Here is an 18,586-nt window from a genome sequence, read left to right on the forward strand (position 1 = left end):
ATTGATGCTAAAAAATTGTATACCCCACCAAATTACAATCCAAAAATCATTCAATAGAGTCAACTGTCAACATTTTTCACATTTCTGTGCTTTCTTTTGGGGGTCTCACTGTTTCAGAAGCCCCCCTAGTGCAGTGCTGAAGTGCTGTCTAGTGGTCCTGAGCACAAGAAGACTGTGTTGTGGCTTCTGGAGAAAATACGCGTTAGATAAGGTTTGTTCAGGCCTAAATTATAGTGCTGTTTGCCGTGAGTTCAGTGTTAATGGGTGAACGATACATATTAAGTAAGGTGTCTTTAAATGGGAACACACAAAAACAAGCTTATGTATTGATCCATTGGTGAGAAAGTTGTGACCAGAGGCTCACAGCAACCTAACCCTGTTTCCCCTGAGAGCTGTAGTTCGCTGTTCACTGATCCAGTGCTTCTGGCTAATTTGTAAACAGAACTAGAGTAGTTCCCATTCATCCACAGGAGATACATTGTAAGGCCCAGCGGGTGCCTGAAACCACAGACAGTCCTGAACCCTGTAAATACAGTAAGTCCACGTAGCATTGTCCATAGGTTCTTGGAAACTGCAACTTGAAGGGCAATGACAAATAATGAGACCAGTTTCACCACAGGCTACTTGATAAAACAAGAGTTAAGTAAGTTTGTTTGTTAAGTTTGTTACAGCATGTTTCTGGTCACAAAAACACCACCAAACTTATAAAAATCCAAAGCTCTTCTAATAATTGAACACTGAAACAAATGTGAGCTCCGCAGACATTTAAGAAAATTAATGAAAAAAGGAAGGTGGTTTTCCAACCCAAGTGTTCCAGTTCAGGGCGCATGTGGCACCCGTCCCTGCAGCTCAGGGGCACAGGCAGGCACCTCCCATCACAGGGCACTCACACACCCCCCACTGGGGCGACTCAGACATGCACATCTTTGGAATGTGGGAAGAACCCAGAGTCCCCCGAGAAAATCCACGCAGAATGGGGAGAACGTGCACACTCCACACAGACAGTGGCCTGGGGCAGGGAGTTGATTGTTTTCTCATCAGTGTTAACATTGAAACGATGTTGAATGAAACGACATTGTTCGGGGACCTGCTGTGTTCGTCCACACGAGTACCTTTGCTGAAGGCTCCGTGTAAGCTCAGTGCTTTCTGATGGAACACATTGCTGTCACTCGGGACGTGTTTTCTGTCCACGTCTTCCACCCACAAACAATGCCTTTTCCATCCTAACTAAGCACTTACCACACACTGTGGGCACAGCTTTGCAGCTCGAGGCAGAGCAGCAAAACTGGCCCAGATTTCTTTTTCCTTCGCAGTGTCACCAACAGAAGATCCCTTCTTACCATAGATCTTCGCATCTCAGCATATGACTTTATTTTTCTATTCTTAAGTGGGAAATTTTCACCTTTTCATTTAAAAAAAGCACTTTAGCCCTATCCAGTGGCTCAGCTGAGCACCAACAAGTCACCAGTTGATTCCCAGTCAGGGCGCAGGCTCCATCCCAGTAGAGGGTGTGTAGGAAGTAGCCAATGGATGTTTTTCTTTTTTTTTTTAATTCTCACCTGAGGATATTTTTTTTACATTTATCTTCAGACAGAGTTGGGGGAGGAACATTGATGTGAGAGAGAAACATCCATGTGAGAGAGACACATTGATTGGTTGCTACCTGCACAACCCCAACCAGGGCCGGGGACAAACTGCAACTGAGGTACGTGCCCTTGGCTGGAATCGAACCCAGGACTCTTTGGTCCGCAGGCAGATGCTCTAACTGCTGAGCCAAACCGGACAGGGCTGGATGTTTTTCTATATCTTCCTCTTCTTTTCTCTCTCTCTAAAATCAATAAAACATATTTAAAATAATAATAATAGCCCAGTCTACGTGTTTCAGTAGTTGAGCATCGACCCATGCACCAAGAGGTCGCTGGTTCGATTCCTGGTCAGGGCACATACCTAAGTTGTGAGCCCGATCCCCAGTGAGGGGCATGCAGGAGGCGTCCAATTGATGTTTCTATCTCTCTCTCCCTCTCACTTTCTCTCTCTCTAAAATCAATAAACATTTATTTTTAAAAATAATAACAAATGCTCCATAAATATTTTTATTGAATCTCTGATGTCATAGATTGCAAGATGCACACTGATGTCTAGAGATAGTTAAATGTAAAAAAAAAAAAAAAAACAGCATTGTAAAATCAATGAAATATAGTAGATTGCACAGTTCGGCATGAGTTTATTGCCCATGTCCGAGTCAGTGCTGCAGTTGAGTATTTACCCTTGTGATGTCTGTAAAGTCAAGCTCATCGGTGTCTTTATGGGCTTAAAATCAGATCATAGAAATAAATCTAAAATAACAGAGTTCAAATATGCCTTCTTGCCCAGCACACACAAAACCAGTCTTGTCCTCCCGATCGCTGTGCTCATGGAGGTGAAGGGAAGGATCAGTCAGCACTGTCATGTCCTCTGTCTTCCTAAATGTTGAGTTTTATTTCCCTTTCCCCTACTGTTAACATGCTTAAAATTCTCCCATCCACTTTGCAAGTAATTACGAGACTTTTTACCTTGGTATTCTTGGTCTCTCAGATATGAAAGGACAGCTGTATTGCAGATGTAGGTGTGTTTTTCTGGTCTTGTCCCCAATTCCTCTTAAGGACCCCAAAGAAGCCTGGATAATGAAGCCACCCAAGCATGGCCACGTGGCCTCCAGGGGGTGCCCACAAAGTGCTTGTAGTATTCTTTTAAATATATATATATATATATATATATATATATATATATCCGAAAGTATTATAGATGTCCTTTTTTAAATTTTATTTTATTTTATTTTTTTCTTTGTTGATTTTTAGAGAGAGGAAGGGAGAGGGAGAGAGATAGAAACATCGATGAGAGAGAACATTGATTGGCCACCTCCTACACGCCCCCACTGGGGATCTGGCCCACAACCTGGGCAAATGCCTTGACTGGGAATCAAACTGGCAACCTCTTGGAGCCTGGGTCAACACTCAACCATTGAGCCACACCAGCTGGGCCAGATGTCCCCCCTTTTTTCCCCATTGACACCCTCCTCCCCACTCCCAACAGCCCCCCTTGCCTTCACCGCACTGTTTGTGTCGATTGGTTGTGCATATAAATTCTTTGGTTTATCTCTTCCCGCCCCCTACCCTCTTCCCTCTGAGGTTTGTCAATCTGTTCTCTACTTCCTCGTCTCTGGATCTGTTTTGTTCATCAGCTTATTTTGTTCATTATTTTCCACAAATAAGTAGGATCATGTGGTATTTGTCTTTCTCTGACTGGCTAATTCCACTTAGCATAATACTCTCCAGGTCCCTCCATGTCATCTCAAAGGGTAAGAGATCTTTCTTTCTTACGGCTGCATAGTATTCATTGTGTAAATGTACCACAGCTTTTTATCCACTCATCTACTGATGGACACTTGGGTTGTTTCCAGATCTTAGCAGTTATAAATAGTGCTGCTATGAACATAGGGATACATATATTCTTTCTGATTGGTGTTTCAGGCTTCTTAGGATATATTCCTAGGAGTGGGATCACTAGGTCAAATGGCAGTTTCATTTTTAATTATCTGAGGAAGCACCAAATTGTTTTCCATAGTGGCTGCACCAGTCTGCATTCCCACCAGCAGTGTACTAGAGTCCCCTTTTCTCTACACTCTCGCCAACACTTGTTTGATGATTTGTTGATGGCGGCCATTCTGACAGGTGTGAGGTGATACCTCATAGTCATTTTAATCTGCATTTCTCTGATGATTAGTGACGTTGAGCATTTTTTCATATGTCAAAGACCCTATTTTCCAAACATGTAAACAAACATAATGAACTAGAGTCCTTAAGCCTTGCTTAATTAGAGTAAAATTTGTTTTAGAGCAGAAGGTAAATAAATGTAGACATTTAAATATTAATGTTTGGATGGAAGTGTTTGATGGAAAGAAATTTCACATTGCAATAGTTCTTTTCTCTTTAGATGGGTGGCCCTTCACAGATTTTAATTCACAGGAAGCAGAAAAAAACCATTCAAGTTTTTTGTTTGTTTTTTTTATTCCTCACCCAAGGATATCTTTCTGTTTATCATTAGACAGAGTAGGAGGGAGGGAGGGAGAGAGAGACAGAGAGAAACATCGATGTAACAGAGACATATCGACTGGTTGCTTCCCAAACGACCTGACCAGGGCTGGGGATGAACTGCCACCAAGGTATGTGCCCTTGACCAGAATCGAACCCACAACTCATTGGTCCACAGGCCGACACTCTAACCAAAGAGCAAAACCAGCCAGGGCCTCATTCAAGTTTTCATCACCTGACTTCCCAAGAATGGATAGAGTCAGGGGAAAGGGCGGCCTAGAAAAGGAGGAAGTCAGAGGTTATAATTTCTTGCAACTCCAGGCAGAGTCCAGCTCAGGCTGAGGGGCTGGGAGGCTGGGGTGGTCTTTATTTATTTATTTACTTTTTTAATCCGGAGGACATTTATCCATTTTTTGTTCAGATAGAGCAGGAGGGAGAGAGAGGAAGAGAGAGAAACATCGATGTGAAAGGGACACATCAAGTGGCTGCCACCCACACGACCCAACCAGGGCCGCGGACAAACTGAAACCAAGGTACGTGCCCTTAGTGGGAACCGAACCCGGGTCTCTCTGGACTGCAGGCCGATGTTCTAACCCGGTGAGCCAAACCGGCCAGGGCTGGGTGGTCTTTAGAAATCAGGGTCTTCTCTTAAGGAATTCCAGGCGAGAAGACACAGCACTTCCTTCCATCTGTGGGTTCCCACGAGCCTCCTCCCTGCTTCCGTGATGTGGTCCAGTTCTTACAACGCACAGGGACCTCCCCTTTGGGGCCCAGGAGTTAAGTGCCTGGCTGCTTAAATTCAGCACAGTATCTGAAAAGATGGGCTCCCCAGGTACAAATAACGCTCCAGCACTATTAAACTACATACAACACCCTGGCCCGTGTGGCTCATTGTCTCTCACGCACCAAAAGGTCACCTGTTTGATTCCTGCTTAGGACACATGCCCAAATTCGGGCTTGATCCCCAGTAGGGGGTGTGCAGGAAGCAGACAATCGATGTCTCTCTTTCTCCCTAAACCAATACAGAAAAATACATATTAAAAGCATACAACAGTCAGTGTCACACTTGCACGTCAAATGGAGCTGCATCGTCAGCTCTGCCTTAAGGCCCTAACAGAGGGAGGTCTGGAAGCCAAGGAAAGCAAGTCTTAAAGTCTTGTTATAAATGCTGTGTGTGGGGTAAGCCCTACATTTTATTATATTCAGCTGATACGTTTGTCTATTTGATCTAACCCTGGGTTTCTTTACTTGACTGTGTGTGTCCATGTCATACCAATCCCCTGAAGCCACCTGTCTGTCTGCTGCTGCTAATCCTGATTTCCAATTCTTAGGGAAATCGGTGACTTCTCTTGGCTGACATTGAGAAAGTTCCTAGGTAGCTTTATCCTGCACACCTACTTATTCTCTGGCTATTTTTGTTTGAGAAAAATGAAGGAGGGGGTAAGGGGTCCTGCCCTTGTGGCCTTTGTCCTCTGTGCATGGTTCTCTCTGTTGGTAGGAGAGATGTGACCATCCAGCAAGCATCTACCCACAGGGCATGTCCACCCTGGGATGAGCTTTTTAGGTGGTTTCCTTGGCAACCAGACCTACTAATCTTTTCCCTCCCTCCACATACCAGTAACGAAAAAAAAAAAACACAAAATTAGCTTAGTGGAGCACCAATACTAATACCTTTTCATGAATATGCACAGGCTCTTTATGCTCTAGAACTCATTTCTTTGTGCTCTAGAACTCATTTCCAGAACATTTGAAAGTTGAAAAAAATAGGAATGTTTTAGACCAGGAGACCTTCAGGATCTATTAGTCACTGTCCTGTTTTACAGAGGAGGCCCACACCAGTGACACCCAGAGTTCACATAGCCAGCTATGTAGAAGGGGGACCACGCCCTGGGGTCCCTGTGCCTGGCCCTGGGCTCTTCCCACTATACCAGGAGCCACCTCCATCTGGCACTCTGCCACTGCCTAGCAAATGCGCCATGTCACTCTCTGAGGACAAGGACCACTTCACACTGCTTTGTGTCCCCTGTCCCCTGGGACAGTGATGACCAACAACAGGTTCTCAGAACATTTACTGATGCCTGACCTGGGTTTCCTTACTGTAAATCGATGGCTATCATCCTCACAGGCAGTTGCTTGCTTTCTCTGCCACGGGATGTCTGTAAGTGTGTGTGTGAGCGTTAGCAGCCCTGGACAGCAGAAGCTGGGAAAATGTAGAAGTTTTAAAAATGGTGATATTGTTTCATCCCTGCCCCTTACTGTGCAAGAGATACTATTCTAAAGCTATTTGCTCATCTTTGTTTGTACTTAACTTTGATGAATACCTATATTTTTTTTTTATCCTCAGCTGAGGACATGTTTCCATTTTTTTGTTCAGATAGAGTGGGAGGGAGAGAGAGAGAGAGAGAGAGAAAGAAAAAGAAACATCAACATGAAAGGGACACATCGAGTGGCTGCCACCCGCACGAACCATCCAGGGCCGGGGACAAACTGCAACCGAGGTACATGCCCTTAGCGGGAACTGAACCCGGGTCTCTCGGGACCGCAGGCTGACGCCCTAACCGCTGAGCCAAACTGGTCAGGGCAATACCTACATTTTTTAGTGGCAAAATGACACATGAAATGGGAGCATAGTAAATACATATAAGCATTTAAAAGTAATGTATGTGAGGTATGTAATAAAATGCCACAAACTGACATCCTTCACCTCGGGATTAGGAGGGTGCTGAGAATGGGGTTGGCTGCTGATTCCATAGTTGTATATGACACTCCTCAGTCATAATGGCATAATCAGATACTTCAGGAAACTGAACTCTATGTTCATGCTTCCATCCAGATCAAATACATTCTGGTTTGGTATCTTTCAGGTTAGCGATGCGTTCCTTCAGCACTTACTCCCACCATGATTTTAGCCACTTTCTCGGCCTTTCCATTGCCATTTTGGCTGTTGGCAAGCTGATCCTGCCACAATGTGAAATGGCTGCCTCGGCAGGTAGAACCAGTTTCAGCTTATTTTGGACTTTCGTTTTCCATCCCCAAATGAAAAGGCCACGGAGAATGACGGTGCCTTTGGGTCAGAGAGCTTCGATGCATTAACACATTTCCTAGAAGTTCTCTGGTTCCTTCTCTTTGGTCCTGCTTGCTTGTCCTTTGTAATTTGCTTTTATTTGCTCTGAATTCTATTCCATTTTTTGGTCACGGTACTCCCTCACCCAATTAGTTAAGCAACAATTCTCTGAATTAGCTTTAGCCTTACAGAGACTTTTTCAGAAGCATAGAATTATTTTATCTTCACACAAAAGATAGTTCCCTGAAAAATATGTCTCTCGGTGCATTGTGCTGAAGTCACCCCTTTACGCTCACTTTGAAGTTTCTCCCCCAAATCAACCTGGATTCCCCAATCCAAGGAGCAGAAGCCTGCGCTGCATTCTAATTTTTCATTGGCTGTGTTTGTTTATTGTGCATTAGCATATTCAACAAAACTGCCTCTTCTGGCATGTTTCCATTTTTAAGAATTATTGGAAATTTAGAAAAGTGTTTCCGTCTGAGAAATGAGAAATCAGCCGTGAGCTGTAGGTCAAAGCTAATAATAAAGTCCTGTCATAAAACAGGCAGAAACATCAGAGAAAAGAGGAATCGTTAGTTTTCTTGTTGCTACTGCAACAAATTACTCCCAAATTTAGTGGCTTAAACAAGACATTGTGCCCTGGCCAGTTTGGCTCAGCGGTTGGAGCGTCGGCCTGCGGTCCAGAGAGACCCGGGTTCGGTGTCCGCTAAGGGCATGTACCTCGGTTGCAGTTTGTCCCCGGCCCTGGTTAGTGGTGCGGGTGGCAGCCACTCGATGTGTCCCTTTCATGTCGATGTTTCTCTCTCTCTCTCCCTCTCTCTTCCTCCCACTCTATCTGAACAAAAAATGGAAAAATGTCCTTGGGTGAGGATAAAAAAGAAACAAGACATTGTTCTCTCCCAGTCTGGAGGTCAGAAGTCCAGAATCAATTCCACTAGGCTAAAATGAAGGTGTCGGCAGGGCTGGTTCTTTCTGGAAGCTCAGAGGAGAGAATTTATTTCCTTTATTCATATCGCTGCTCACTGATCTCCTGCCTCCCTCTTGTAAGGACCTTTGCAATTACATCAGACCTGCCCAGATAATCCAGGATAATCTCCCCATCACAGCCCCGAACTTAATCACATCTGCAAAGTCCCTTTTGCCATATAAGGTTATACATTCACAAATGATTCTGGGGGTGATGAAGTAGACATATTTGGAAGCCATTATTCAGCTGACTAAAAGACCATGACTTCTCTCTCTAGTGACAGTTTCTTCGGCCTCTGGTATTGAGGTTGGGGTGGGGAGAGGTTTGTGGGTGGGCCTGCCTATGGCCTGCAAAGACCCCAAGCTCAGCTTCCTGCCTGCAGCCCCCTACGGTGGCAGGCAGGCCTCAGCCCCCTCCCGGGACTGTCAGGCATGTCATGTAGTGCTCTAGAGTCACATCGCTGTTCCCAAGATGTGTGCCAGCTGCCCTTCCTCACCCTGTTCTCTTTCCTCTGCAGCACTGTGCTAGTGCCGGGAGGCCACTGTGTCAGCAAGCTGAGAGGGAAACTGAGGCAAGATGTCAGGCCGGAGCGGGAAGAAGAAAATGTCCAAGCTGTCCCGTTCAGCCAGGGCGGGTGTCATCTTCCCCGTGGGGAGGCTGATGCGTTACCTGAAGAAAGGGACATTCAAGTACCGGATCAGCGTGGGTGCTCCGGTGTACATGGCGGCCGTCATCGAGTACCTGGCAGGTAGGACCCCGCGGGCACCCTCCGCTCGGCCCCTCTCGGCCTGGACCGGTGCGTCTCAAGGCTCCTGTGGGTGGTGACTGGCTTTCAGCTTGCCTGCTACGCTGCAGTAGGTTTCTGCAGAATTTAGGGGAGAGGAGAGGGCCTGAGAAGGACAGATGATCAACACGGGAGGAAGAGAACCCACAATAAATTGGCTTTTCCAGACCAGCCCTGAGAAAGGTGTGTCTTGCTTTAGGCAAATGCTATGTGTAAAAATCTAGGTTCCCAAAGAAGAGAAACTACAGGAAGGATGGGGGCGGGGGTGCTATTCTTTTTGTAAAAGGGGGTCTTTATTTTTATTTATTTATTTTTTGTGTGTGTGGTACGTGCCCCTAGCGGGAACCGAATCCGGGACTCTCTGGTCCGCAGGCCGACACTCAGCTGCTGAGCCACACTGGCCAGGGCAAGGGGGTCTTCATTTTACGTAAAATCCTCATTCAATGTCGGTTCTCCTGGTGTATGAAACTAGGACTCAGTGTCCGTCAGTAACATTGACCGGAGCATCAGCAGCACCTTCAGCTGGTTTCGTGAAGCCAATAATGTTCTCCTTTTGCTTCTTTACAGAGGTGGTACATAGGAAATAGTTCCCCATATTGGTTGTTAAATTATCTTTTTACTAAGAGATGAGAGTTTTGCTGTGTGTTCTTTATATAGTTGAGTAGCTTTCTATTTTATTTTTGTTATTGTACTCTTCTGATATAGTTAAACAGAAACCATACTTCACAATTTCAAGGATGCTTTAAAAATATATACAGCCCTGGCTGGTTTGGCTCAGCGGTTGGAGCGTCGTCCAGCGGTCCAGAGAGTCCTGGGTTCGGTTCCCACTAGGGGCACATACCAAAAAAAAAAATTAAAAAATAAAAATATGTACATATAGCCCTGGCCGGTTTGGCTCAGCGGTTGGAGCATCACCCTGCAGACCAGAGAGTCCTGAGTTCGGTTCCCACTAGGGGCACATACCAAAAAAAAAAAAGATTACTTGAAATATATATATATATATATATATATACATATATAAAATATAAATGTAAAAATCTATATAAATAAGTGTGATTTGTTCAGTGAAGGAGTCCTTTTAGGCATTAGAAACAATAGCTCTGATTCTGCCCATGGTTAACAAATTCCCCAAACCCCAGGGTCAAATCCCTTGGGAGTCTACCAGGGAAAAATTGAACCCCCCTAAACTGTCCACCCGGAAGCTGAGCTCCTTGCAGCCACAGATGAAAACCCCCGTCGGGCAGGGCTGGACCCAGTTTCTGTCCCAGGTCCCTTTTCCCTCCTGCTTCTCCTTCAAGAGCAGTCTCTTGCTTTTTCAAGGTCCGGTCCTGTTCTGCCCTCCTGGTCCCCTGCCGCTCACCCAGCTCCTTTACTGATGAAAGGTTTGCTCTGATCCACCCTTGGAAACCTTCTCTCCCTGGGCCCTCCGTCGGGCGACAGACCTTGGCGCCGTGAGCCTGTCCTTCCCTGAGCTGAGTTTTTCAGAAGGATCCTTTAGGAGGGTGGGGAGAGGGGCTGGAAGGCTCTGACAGTCATTGAATCAAGTGTGATAGAGCAGTGCTTCTCCAAGTGGGATCCCCCCGGGACAAGGTGGGGCCTGAGACTCTGCATTTATAACAGGCTCCCAGGCAGTGCTGCTGCTGCTGGTTCAAGGACCACCTCAGAGGAGCAAGATGGTGAGCCAGCCTTAGCAGCAGGCCTGAAGGCTTGGGGAATGTTCGTTTAAAAGGCAAGTTCCTGGCGACCCCTCCCCCAGTGGTCTGATTCACTGGGTCTGGGGTAGAACCCAGAAATCGAATGGGAAAGTCTTCTGGCTCCAAGATGGAGAGGAGGGACTTTGAGAAAGATGAATGAAAACAAGCTGTTAGGCCCTGACTGGTTTGGCTCAACAGACAGTGTGTCAGCCCATGGACCAAAGGGTCTGGGATTCAGTTCCCAGTCAGGGGCACATACCTGGGTTTACAGGTTTGATCCCCAGCCCAGGTCAGGGTCGTGTGGGAGGCAACCAATCGATGTGTCTCTCTCACATCAATGTTTCTCTCTCTCTCTCTCTTTCTCTCTTCCTCCCTCCCTCCCTTAAAAAATCTACTTTATCTAAAAATTAATGGAAAAATATCCTTGAGTAGGGATTAACAAGAACAACAAAAAAACCTGTTAGGCCTGTATCACCCACTGAGCCTGGAAACCACTCGGGTAACCCAGAGACCCACAGCCTCCGAGCAGGGAGCGGAGCCTCCCTGAGGCCTTCAGCCCCAAGCCTGCACTTTCTGCTACACTACACTGCCCCACTGTCACGTTGACACAGTCAGTGTAATTAAATACTTTCCATGTCTCCACTTGACAAAAGTCTACACTTTGTGCATAACAAAACAAAAGTTAGCTTTTGTAATTAAATTTTATTTTATTTTTTGTTCAGGTAGAGTGGGAGGGGGAGAGAAGAACAGAGAGAGAAAGAGAGAAACATCGATGTGAAAGGGACACATCGAGTGGTCGCCACCCGCACAACCAACCAGGGCCGGGGACAAACTGCAACCGAGGTACATGCCCTTAGCGGGAACTGAACCCGGGTCTCTCCGGACCGCAGGTCGATGATCCAACCGCTGAGCCAAACCGGCCAGGGCCAAAAGTTAGCTTTTGAATCACTGGCATCTCTGTTCATCTTTGGTTCAGATAAAAGCTTACATTTTCTTATTTATTCAACAAATATCTGTTAAGCATTTACATGTCAGGGCACACACCAATCCTCAGACTCCTCTCTGGGGATAGAATTGGACCATTCAGAAGATTTTTGGTTTGTTTTGGATCAGTGTCCCCAGCCTCCATAGCAACCCCACCCTTACTAGGAGTGCAGGTCTTTAAAGATTTATGGTATCTCCCAAAGTAGAGCATCCTCCTGTTTCTCAGGTGAGTTCTCATCATCCTCCATCCAGTCAACAGTTATTGAACACCTGCCGTATGCCAGGCGTTCTAGATGCTGAGGGCACAGCACAGACAGGAGCCCCTGCCCTCCGGCAGGGCGCATTCTGGAGGGAGAAGCCAGCAAAGGGGTGGAGGGTGGTCAGACGCTGCTACGTGCTGGGGGGCAGATAAAGCCGAAGGACGGACGGGGTGTTCCAGGAGGGGGTGTAAATAGAGCCTATTCAGGAAGGCCCTGCTGAGGGGTGGCATCGGAAGCAGGCCAGGGAGCGGGCCTGGGGTGTGTGGGGTGTGTGGGGGCAGGCGCCCTAGCCTGAGGGGAGGCAGGTGCTGGGAGTGTTGGGGGAACAGCAGTGGGGCCAGAGGGCTAGAGCTGGGGGGGGGCGGGCTTGGACTGTAAATGAGGCTCAAGAGAGAAGGGGCAGGTGGGGGAATAAGAGCAAGCAATGGGGCTCTGCAGGCCTTTGAGCAGAGGCAGGAGTGATTTGATCGTGGCTGGGGGCGGTGCCGGGAAAGCAGCTGGAAGGCTATTGCAGAGATGCAGTGAGTGGGCAGGGAAGGCACCGAGAAGTGGTCAGAGTACTGATGTATTTTGAAAGCAAAGCCAACGGGATTTGCTAATGGGTTGCACGCGAAATAAGACAGGATGATTGCACACGAAATAAAAGACAGGATGAGCCCTGGCCGGTTTGGCTCAGCGGTTAGAGCGCCGGTCTGCGGTCCAGAGAGACCCGGGTTCGGTTCCCGCTAAGGGCACGTACCTCGGTTGCAATTTGTCCCCGGCCCTGGTTGGTCATGCGGGTGGCAGCCACTCGATGTGTCCCTTTCATGTCGATGTTTCTCTCTCTCTCTCTTCCTCTCTCTCCCTCCCACTCTACCTGAACAAAAAATGGAAAAATGTCCTCGGGTGAGGATAAAAAAAAAAAAAAGACAGGATGAGCACCTGGAAGGATGGCATAGCCATTAATATCCCCCTGGCCAGTCCCAGCATCCAGCACCTTCCTCAGTCAAAGGTCTAGGCCTGTCTTCTCGGTGCCCCTTCCCTTCCTTTTGTGTGTTTTCTCCCCTCCCACCTCCCGCTGGAGTGGAGAGAGCACAGGCTTAGTCAGATGCCAGTTTAAATCTGGTTCATCAGTTTACCAGCTGTTACCTCGCGCTAATTCCTGAGTCTCTGAGCTGCAGGTATGTGAAAATGCCCGGTGCTTAGGATGCACTCAATAAACGGTCATTCTTCTCTCCCTTCTATTAAGAGCTGATGAAATTATTCAGGACAAACTATATGGTGACTAATTTTGTTAAGGTGTTGTCTATTGGAGCTGCATTTGCCTTTTTTTTTTTTTTTTAACCCAAGGACATTTTTTCCATTGATTTTCAGATAGAGTAGAAGGGAGGGAGGGAGAGGGAGAGAGAGAGAAAAACACTGATGCGAGAGAGACACATCAATTGGTTGCCTACTGCACAATCCCAACCAGGCTGGGGATTGAACCTGCAGCCCAGGTACATGCCCTCAACCGGAATCGAACTGGCAACCCTTTGGCCCTCAGGCCGACGCTCTAACTACTGAGCAAAACTGGCTAGGGCTTCATTTGCACTTAAATTAGACAAGAAGTTTTAAGCCAAAGGAGTGAATCACTGTTAGTGGAATTGCAGGCTATTGTTGACTAAGTAAAAGGGGGATTTTGTTAGTTGTTCCTTTTGTTGTTGTTTTGGAGGAGGCATCGATTGATTTTGTTTAGGAAAGGGTGTTCATAGTGTGAAAGCCTCCTGTCACCCTTGAAATGACTTTCAACATTTATGACAAAATATTGACTGAGTTTCTCCAAAGATCAGGCCTTGAAGCTACAAAGGAAAACAGACGTGGCTAGGCTAGCGGGGCGGACGAGCGTTGAACACAGCGCAGTAAGATACATGCATGTTGAGCAGAGAAGTTACAGGAGCTTTGGGAAGGGGGATGGTGCGCAGGGGAGGCTTCCTGGTGTAAAGCAAGCGTTTTAAGACCTAAGCTCTCTTTTTCCTCAAACTGGTTGATTTAAAATCCTGATGCCTGGATCTCACCCCCCAGAGATTGTGGGCATCAGGGTTTTTAGAAGCTCCCCCAAATGATTCTGATGGGCAGCAGAGTGGGGAATTGGTGGGAATTACCAGATTCAGGTTGACCCAGGAAGAGATTGTCAGGTTGGGGGGGAACAAGGGTGAAGACCCGAGTTTAGAGGCAGTTCCATGTGCCTGGAACAAGCTGGGAAATGGCAGGGCCAGGGGTCGGGGGTGGAACAAGATGGGGTGGGGAGCAGGCCCTTGAGGACCATGATAAGAATGTGTACACTTTTGCACACACACACAAGTGCATTAAAGAGAGGACATAGCATTCTACGGGCATCCCTGGGGCTTTAGGTGGACAAAGGTTGACAGGGAGACAGGTAAGATCAGGAAATCAGGGGCTATTTTAGTGTCACTTTTTAAATTTTTTTTTTTAATCCTTACCCAAGGACATTTTTCTATTTTTTGTTTAGATAGAGCGGGAGGGAGGGAGGGGGGAAGAGAGAGAGAGAGAGAGAGAAACATCAACGTGAAAGGGACACATCGAATGGCTGCCACCCACACAATCCAACCAGGGCTGGGGACAAACTGCAACCGACGTACGCGTCCTTAGCAGGAACCGAACCCTGGTCTCTCTGGACCACAGGCCGATGCTCTAACCGTTGAGCCAAACTGGCCAGGGCTTTAGTGTCACCTTGGAGAATGGGCAGCGGCCAGGGTCGGAGGTGCGCAGTGGAGACGGTGAGAGGGCAGAGGCAGCTCTGCTCGGTAACGGATTGGCTAAGCGGGGAGGGGCATCAAGGTCGGCCGAGTCTCTCAAGCCACGCTGGGTGTGTTGAGGTGTAGAGGTGGGACTTGGAGACAGGAGGATGGAGATCTGTGTCGGGAGTCTGGCCAAGAGGAGAAGAAAGGGAAGCGGCTGGTGCGTGGAGAATGTTGCCTGAAGCTGAAGGAGGACACAGGGAGGAGCAGCAGGATGCAGGGTGAGGGGCTCGGGTGGGAGCCGTGGGGTTTGGGTGTCTACAGGATGCCCAGGAAGGCAGAGTGGTGAGGGACGCTGGATTCTGGTTCTGCCCCTTAGGACCGTTAGGCATGTCACTGTACTCGCATGGGGTCACTGTGAGGATCACGTAAGATAATGCATAGAAAGTGCTTAGCACGGCTCCAGGCAACGGTAGCAGCTTAGTCACACAGCTATTGCTGCGACTGAGTGAAGACCTACTAGGCATGTGTGGAACCCAGGAGGGAGCGATAGGCTGGAGCTGTGGATGGGCATCTTGGGCAGACTGCAGTAAAGGCCATGGGAGTGTGTGAGGTCACCCAGAGCACAGTGACAAGACTGGAGAGCCCAGGACCACTCTCAGCAGCACCAGAGTGCCCGAGTTTGTGCACCAGGTAGGGGGAATGGGTATCAAAGAGGCTAAAAGGGCAGCCAGAGGTTAAGGAGAAAGGTGTGAGTCACTGTCCTATAAACCAAGGGAAGGAGAGGGAGTTGCTAACCCTCAGGGCTCACGCCTATGAAACTAGGCAAGGACAACAGATCTAGCCACCTCAAGGTCATGGCAACCTTTTCAAGGACAGTGTGGATCATCAAAGCCAAACTGCATGGGTTGAGGAGTAGGAGGTATGGGAGGGAGACTAGGGAGTGGGGACTCTTCTAGGGAGTTTGGCCTAGAAGAAGGGAAATGAGAGGGGGTGGCAGCTGGTGGGGTGGAGGTGAGAGAGGGTGTGACACAGGAGCCTGGGGTCCTCAGAGTCTACTGCGGTTTTACTAACGGGACCTGACATTTAGCATTTCCTTCCTTTTTTAATGTGGGCAACACTTGGGACTTTTTCACCAATTGAAATCTCTGACATTTTCCTATTATATTCCCATTGTTATAGCTATCGAGAATATCATTTACACTCATCGTTACTTCAGGGGTACAGTAGCTTGTTAGACCTGGCACTAGATCTTATTATGTAATGTGTTAAATAAAGAAGCAAAGAGCCTACTGTATCCCAGATTTTTTAATATTTTGAAAACTATATTTCAGTGTAATCAGTTTCTTTTGACATCCTATGTATTTTACGCATTTAAAACCTTACCCTGTGTTGTCGGGGATGTAGAGAAATTGGACCCCTCGTGCATTGACGGTGGGAATGAAGAATGACACAGTGGCTGTGGAAAACAGTTAGGTGGTTCACCAGAAAGTTAAAGAATGACCATGTGACCCAGCAATTCCACTCCTTGGAATATGCCCCAACAGAATTTAAATCAGAGACCAAAACAGGCGCTTCCACACACATTCCCTACAGCATTAGCACAGTAGCCAAAACACGGGGACACCCGAGTGTGCAGCCCAGCTCCCACCTCCAATGCAGGTGAGGGAGAGTGGACGGAAAGGCAAGCCCCACGTTCTGGGAAAGGGTTTTGAATTCATCAGCAATAGATATAGCGTAAATACGAGACGATTGAGAATGAATACTTTACCATTTTTATGGTGAGAAAATGTCTTGCAAGATATTTTTTTAATTGAGAGGACAAATAGGTCTTAAAACAGGGTTGAATTCCAGGGCACCTCATGAAATCATTGTGTAACATAGAAACCCATTATTTACATATCATTTCCAGACAGTTGGGTCTATCTGTTTAACACCAAGCATTTTTTTATATGATGATTTTTATTTGTGCTTTGAGAAGACCCCGTTGGCAGCCAGGACCACGTGTGTGGTTGGGTAGGTTGTATACACTGCACAAGGACACACATTTAAGGGAGGGAGTACCATTCGCATTGTGTACTGCAAAGAACTGGATGTTTATTGTGAGCATTTCCAGCAGATGGCAGTACAGGGTCTTGTTCTAGTGAAATCAGGGAAGTCAAATGTCTTGAGAAAGGGGCATCTCTGGCCTAGCAGTGGCCTTGTTGGCATGGATCCGGAGGAGGACAAGACAGGGGACAGGGAAACCATTTAGACAGCCACTGCAGTTTCTGGGTTGGAAGAGAAGAGAGCCTTAGCTCAGATAACAGCTACAAGCGTGGAGAAGAGGAGCAAAGGGGTGTGAGATTGATGAGGCTGAGAGGAGGGAAGGAGAGGGAGGAGGCGGGAAGGAGGAGGAGAGAATGACTCCCAGGTCTGTGTGTGGATGGAGCTGCCAGTCCTAAGGCCGATGGGAGGAGCAGGTTTGGGAAGGGGTGATTTGGATTTGGGGTGTTTGATTTACCTGGGGAACACCCAGGTGGGGAGTCCCAGGTGACATCACAGCAGAGCTGGAGGTGCAGATCTGACCACATGGCAGGTAGGTGGAAGCTGGAGCCATGAATGGATGGGCTTCCCCCAAAAGACTGAGCACTGTCGCCTAGTGGGCAAGTGTACAAGCCAGGGGGGCCGGGGAAGGAGACGTCTTGAAGGAGCGGCCACTCCATGCCCTCTGTTCCAGCCCTCCACTTAACATGGTGTTTCCCATCTGCTGGGGCTGGGGTCTCCGGTGTTGGTTCAATTTGCGTAAGAGATGAGGACACAGGCTCTTCCGATATAATGTGCCTGGTAAGCTCTCCAACATCCCTTTGGCTACAGAATTTTTTTTTTCTTCTTTTACTACCAGATACTCAGCTGCATTCCAGATGGTTACTGTTGCTGGAAGTGAGACTTCTAAGAAGTGAGAGGTTTGCTAAGGAAGTCTGTACACTTCATAGAAGTCTCCACCACTTAACGGAATAATGATCTTCCCACAGAATTTCCAGGGAAACAAATGTGTGCTTATAAATCCAGTTTTCCCACTGATTGCCAATAGAAGGGTAATTGGTTTCCTGAGATCGATAAAATCACTCAAGAATGTAGCAACTGGAACATGGGAAAGATGTAGAGTAAATTCGCAGTGATGTAGCACTTTTCATTACGGAAATGCCATATAAATATGTAACTCTAAGGCTTATTTTATAGTTCACATGAATGCATTTGTCAGAACAGCATTTGAAGGTATTAATAGTGATTAATGTTATTTCAAACATTGAGATGGTGACATCTCTGTCCCAAGGAATGGCCAGACGAAACAGAGGAAAGAACTCCTCGGTCTAGATGTTCTGCTGTGTATCATTAAGAAGTGTTCTCTTTGAATAAAAACAGAAACGCTCTACCTCTGCTGTTGCACTAGAGCACATGACCAAGGTCCCCCTTCTAAGTGATTTCGGAAGGGCTGGTCCGGGAGCGGAGCCGCACGCGAGCCTCGCTGACGCCTGCTTCGCGCTGCCCGCTGAACCGCAGCCTTTACCTCCTGTGCTGCCCTTGGTTCCGGCAGACTGTCCACCTGTGACTCTCATGTCTGTGCATCTGTCTGTCCAGCTGAAAACAGCCTGACCTCCAGGGCTCCAAGCATGGAGGGCTTCCCGTTAGCCCTGCTTCTCATGCTGACTGACGGCTGTTAATGAACTTAGGAGGAAGCTTAACTTCTTCCTCTAAATGCAGGTGACAGAGGCAGGGGAGTGATGGTCCAAGATGCTAAATTTAATCTGATTGCTTAGAAGCTTAAAGCTGGGAGGCTCCTTGGCCCCTGCACCCATCTAGAAAAAAGGGTGATGGCGTGCGCCTTCCTCCCAGGCGTGGGGCCCCTGAGATGAGCAAGTGTAGGAAACTCCTTCTGTCACACACAGTGGGAAGCTGCACATTTCAACCTAGAGTCGTACATAAGCCTATTAGGAAAGCTTTATAACTACGTTTCTTTTTGATGGGTACACTTTTTAAGATAAAGAAAGGGTTGGGCAGTAGTC

At 47.4% G+C, this 18,586-nt stretch overlaps 1 protein-coding gene across 2 annotated transcripts in view; it reads left to right on the top strand.

Annotated features, from left to right (window-relative positions):
- Nucleotides 1–18,586, top strand: part of LOC118632310 (core histone macro-H2A.2) — a 46,132-nt gene that overhangs the window by 11,062 nt on the left and 16,484 nt on the right. Inside the window, exons 1-2 of one of the 2 annotated variants that reach the window (XM_036265318.1) lie at nt 8,354–8,399; nt 8,619–8,849. In XM_036265318.1, the coding sequence (XP_036121211.1) occupies nt 8,678–8,849 (172 nt within the window). In that variant the 5' untranslated portion in view covers nt 8,354–8,399; nt 8,619–8,677. Of the gene's footprint in view, nt 1–8,353; nt 8,400–8,618; nt 8,850–18,586 lie in introns of those variants that run through there. The other variant, XM_036265317.1, reaches the window with a different exon arrangement.

Source organism: Molossus molossus, unplaced genomic scaffold (assembly GCF_014108415.1).
Source record: "Molossus molossus isolate mMolMol1 unplaced genomic scaffold, mMolMol1.p scaffold_m16_p_17, whole genome shotgun sequence".
NCBI lineage: Eukaryota > Metazoa > Chordata > Mammalia > Chiroptera > Molossidae > Molossus > Molossus molossus.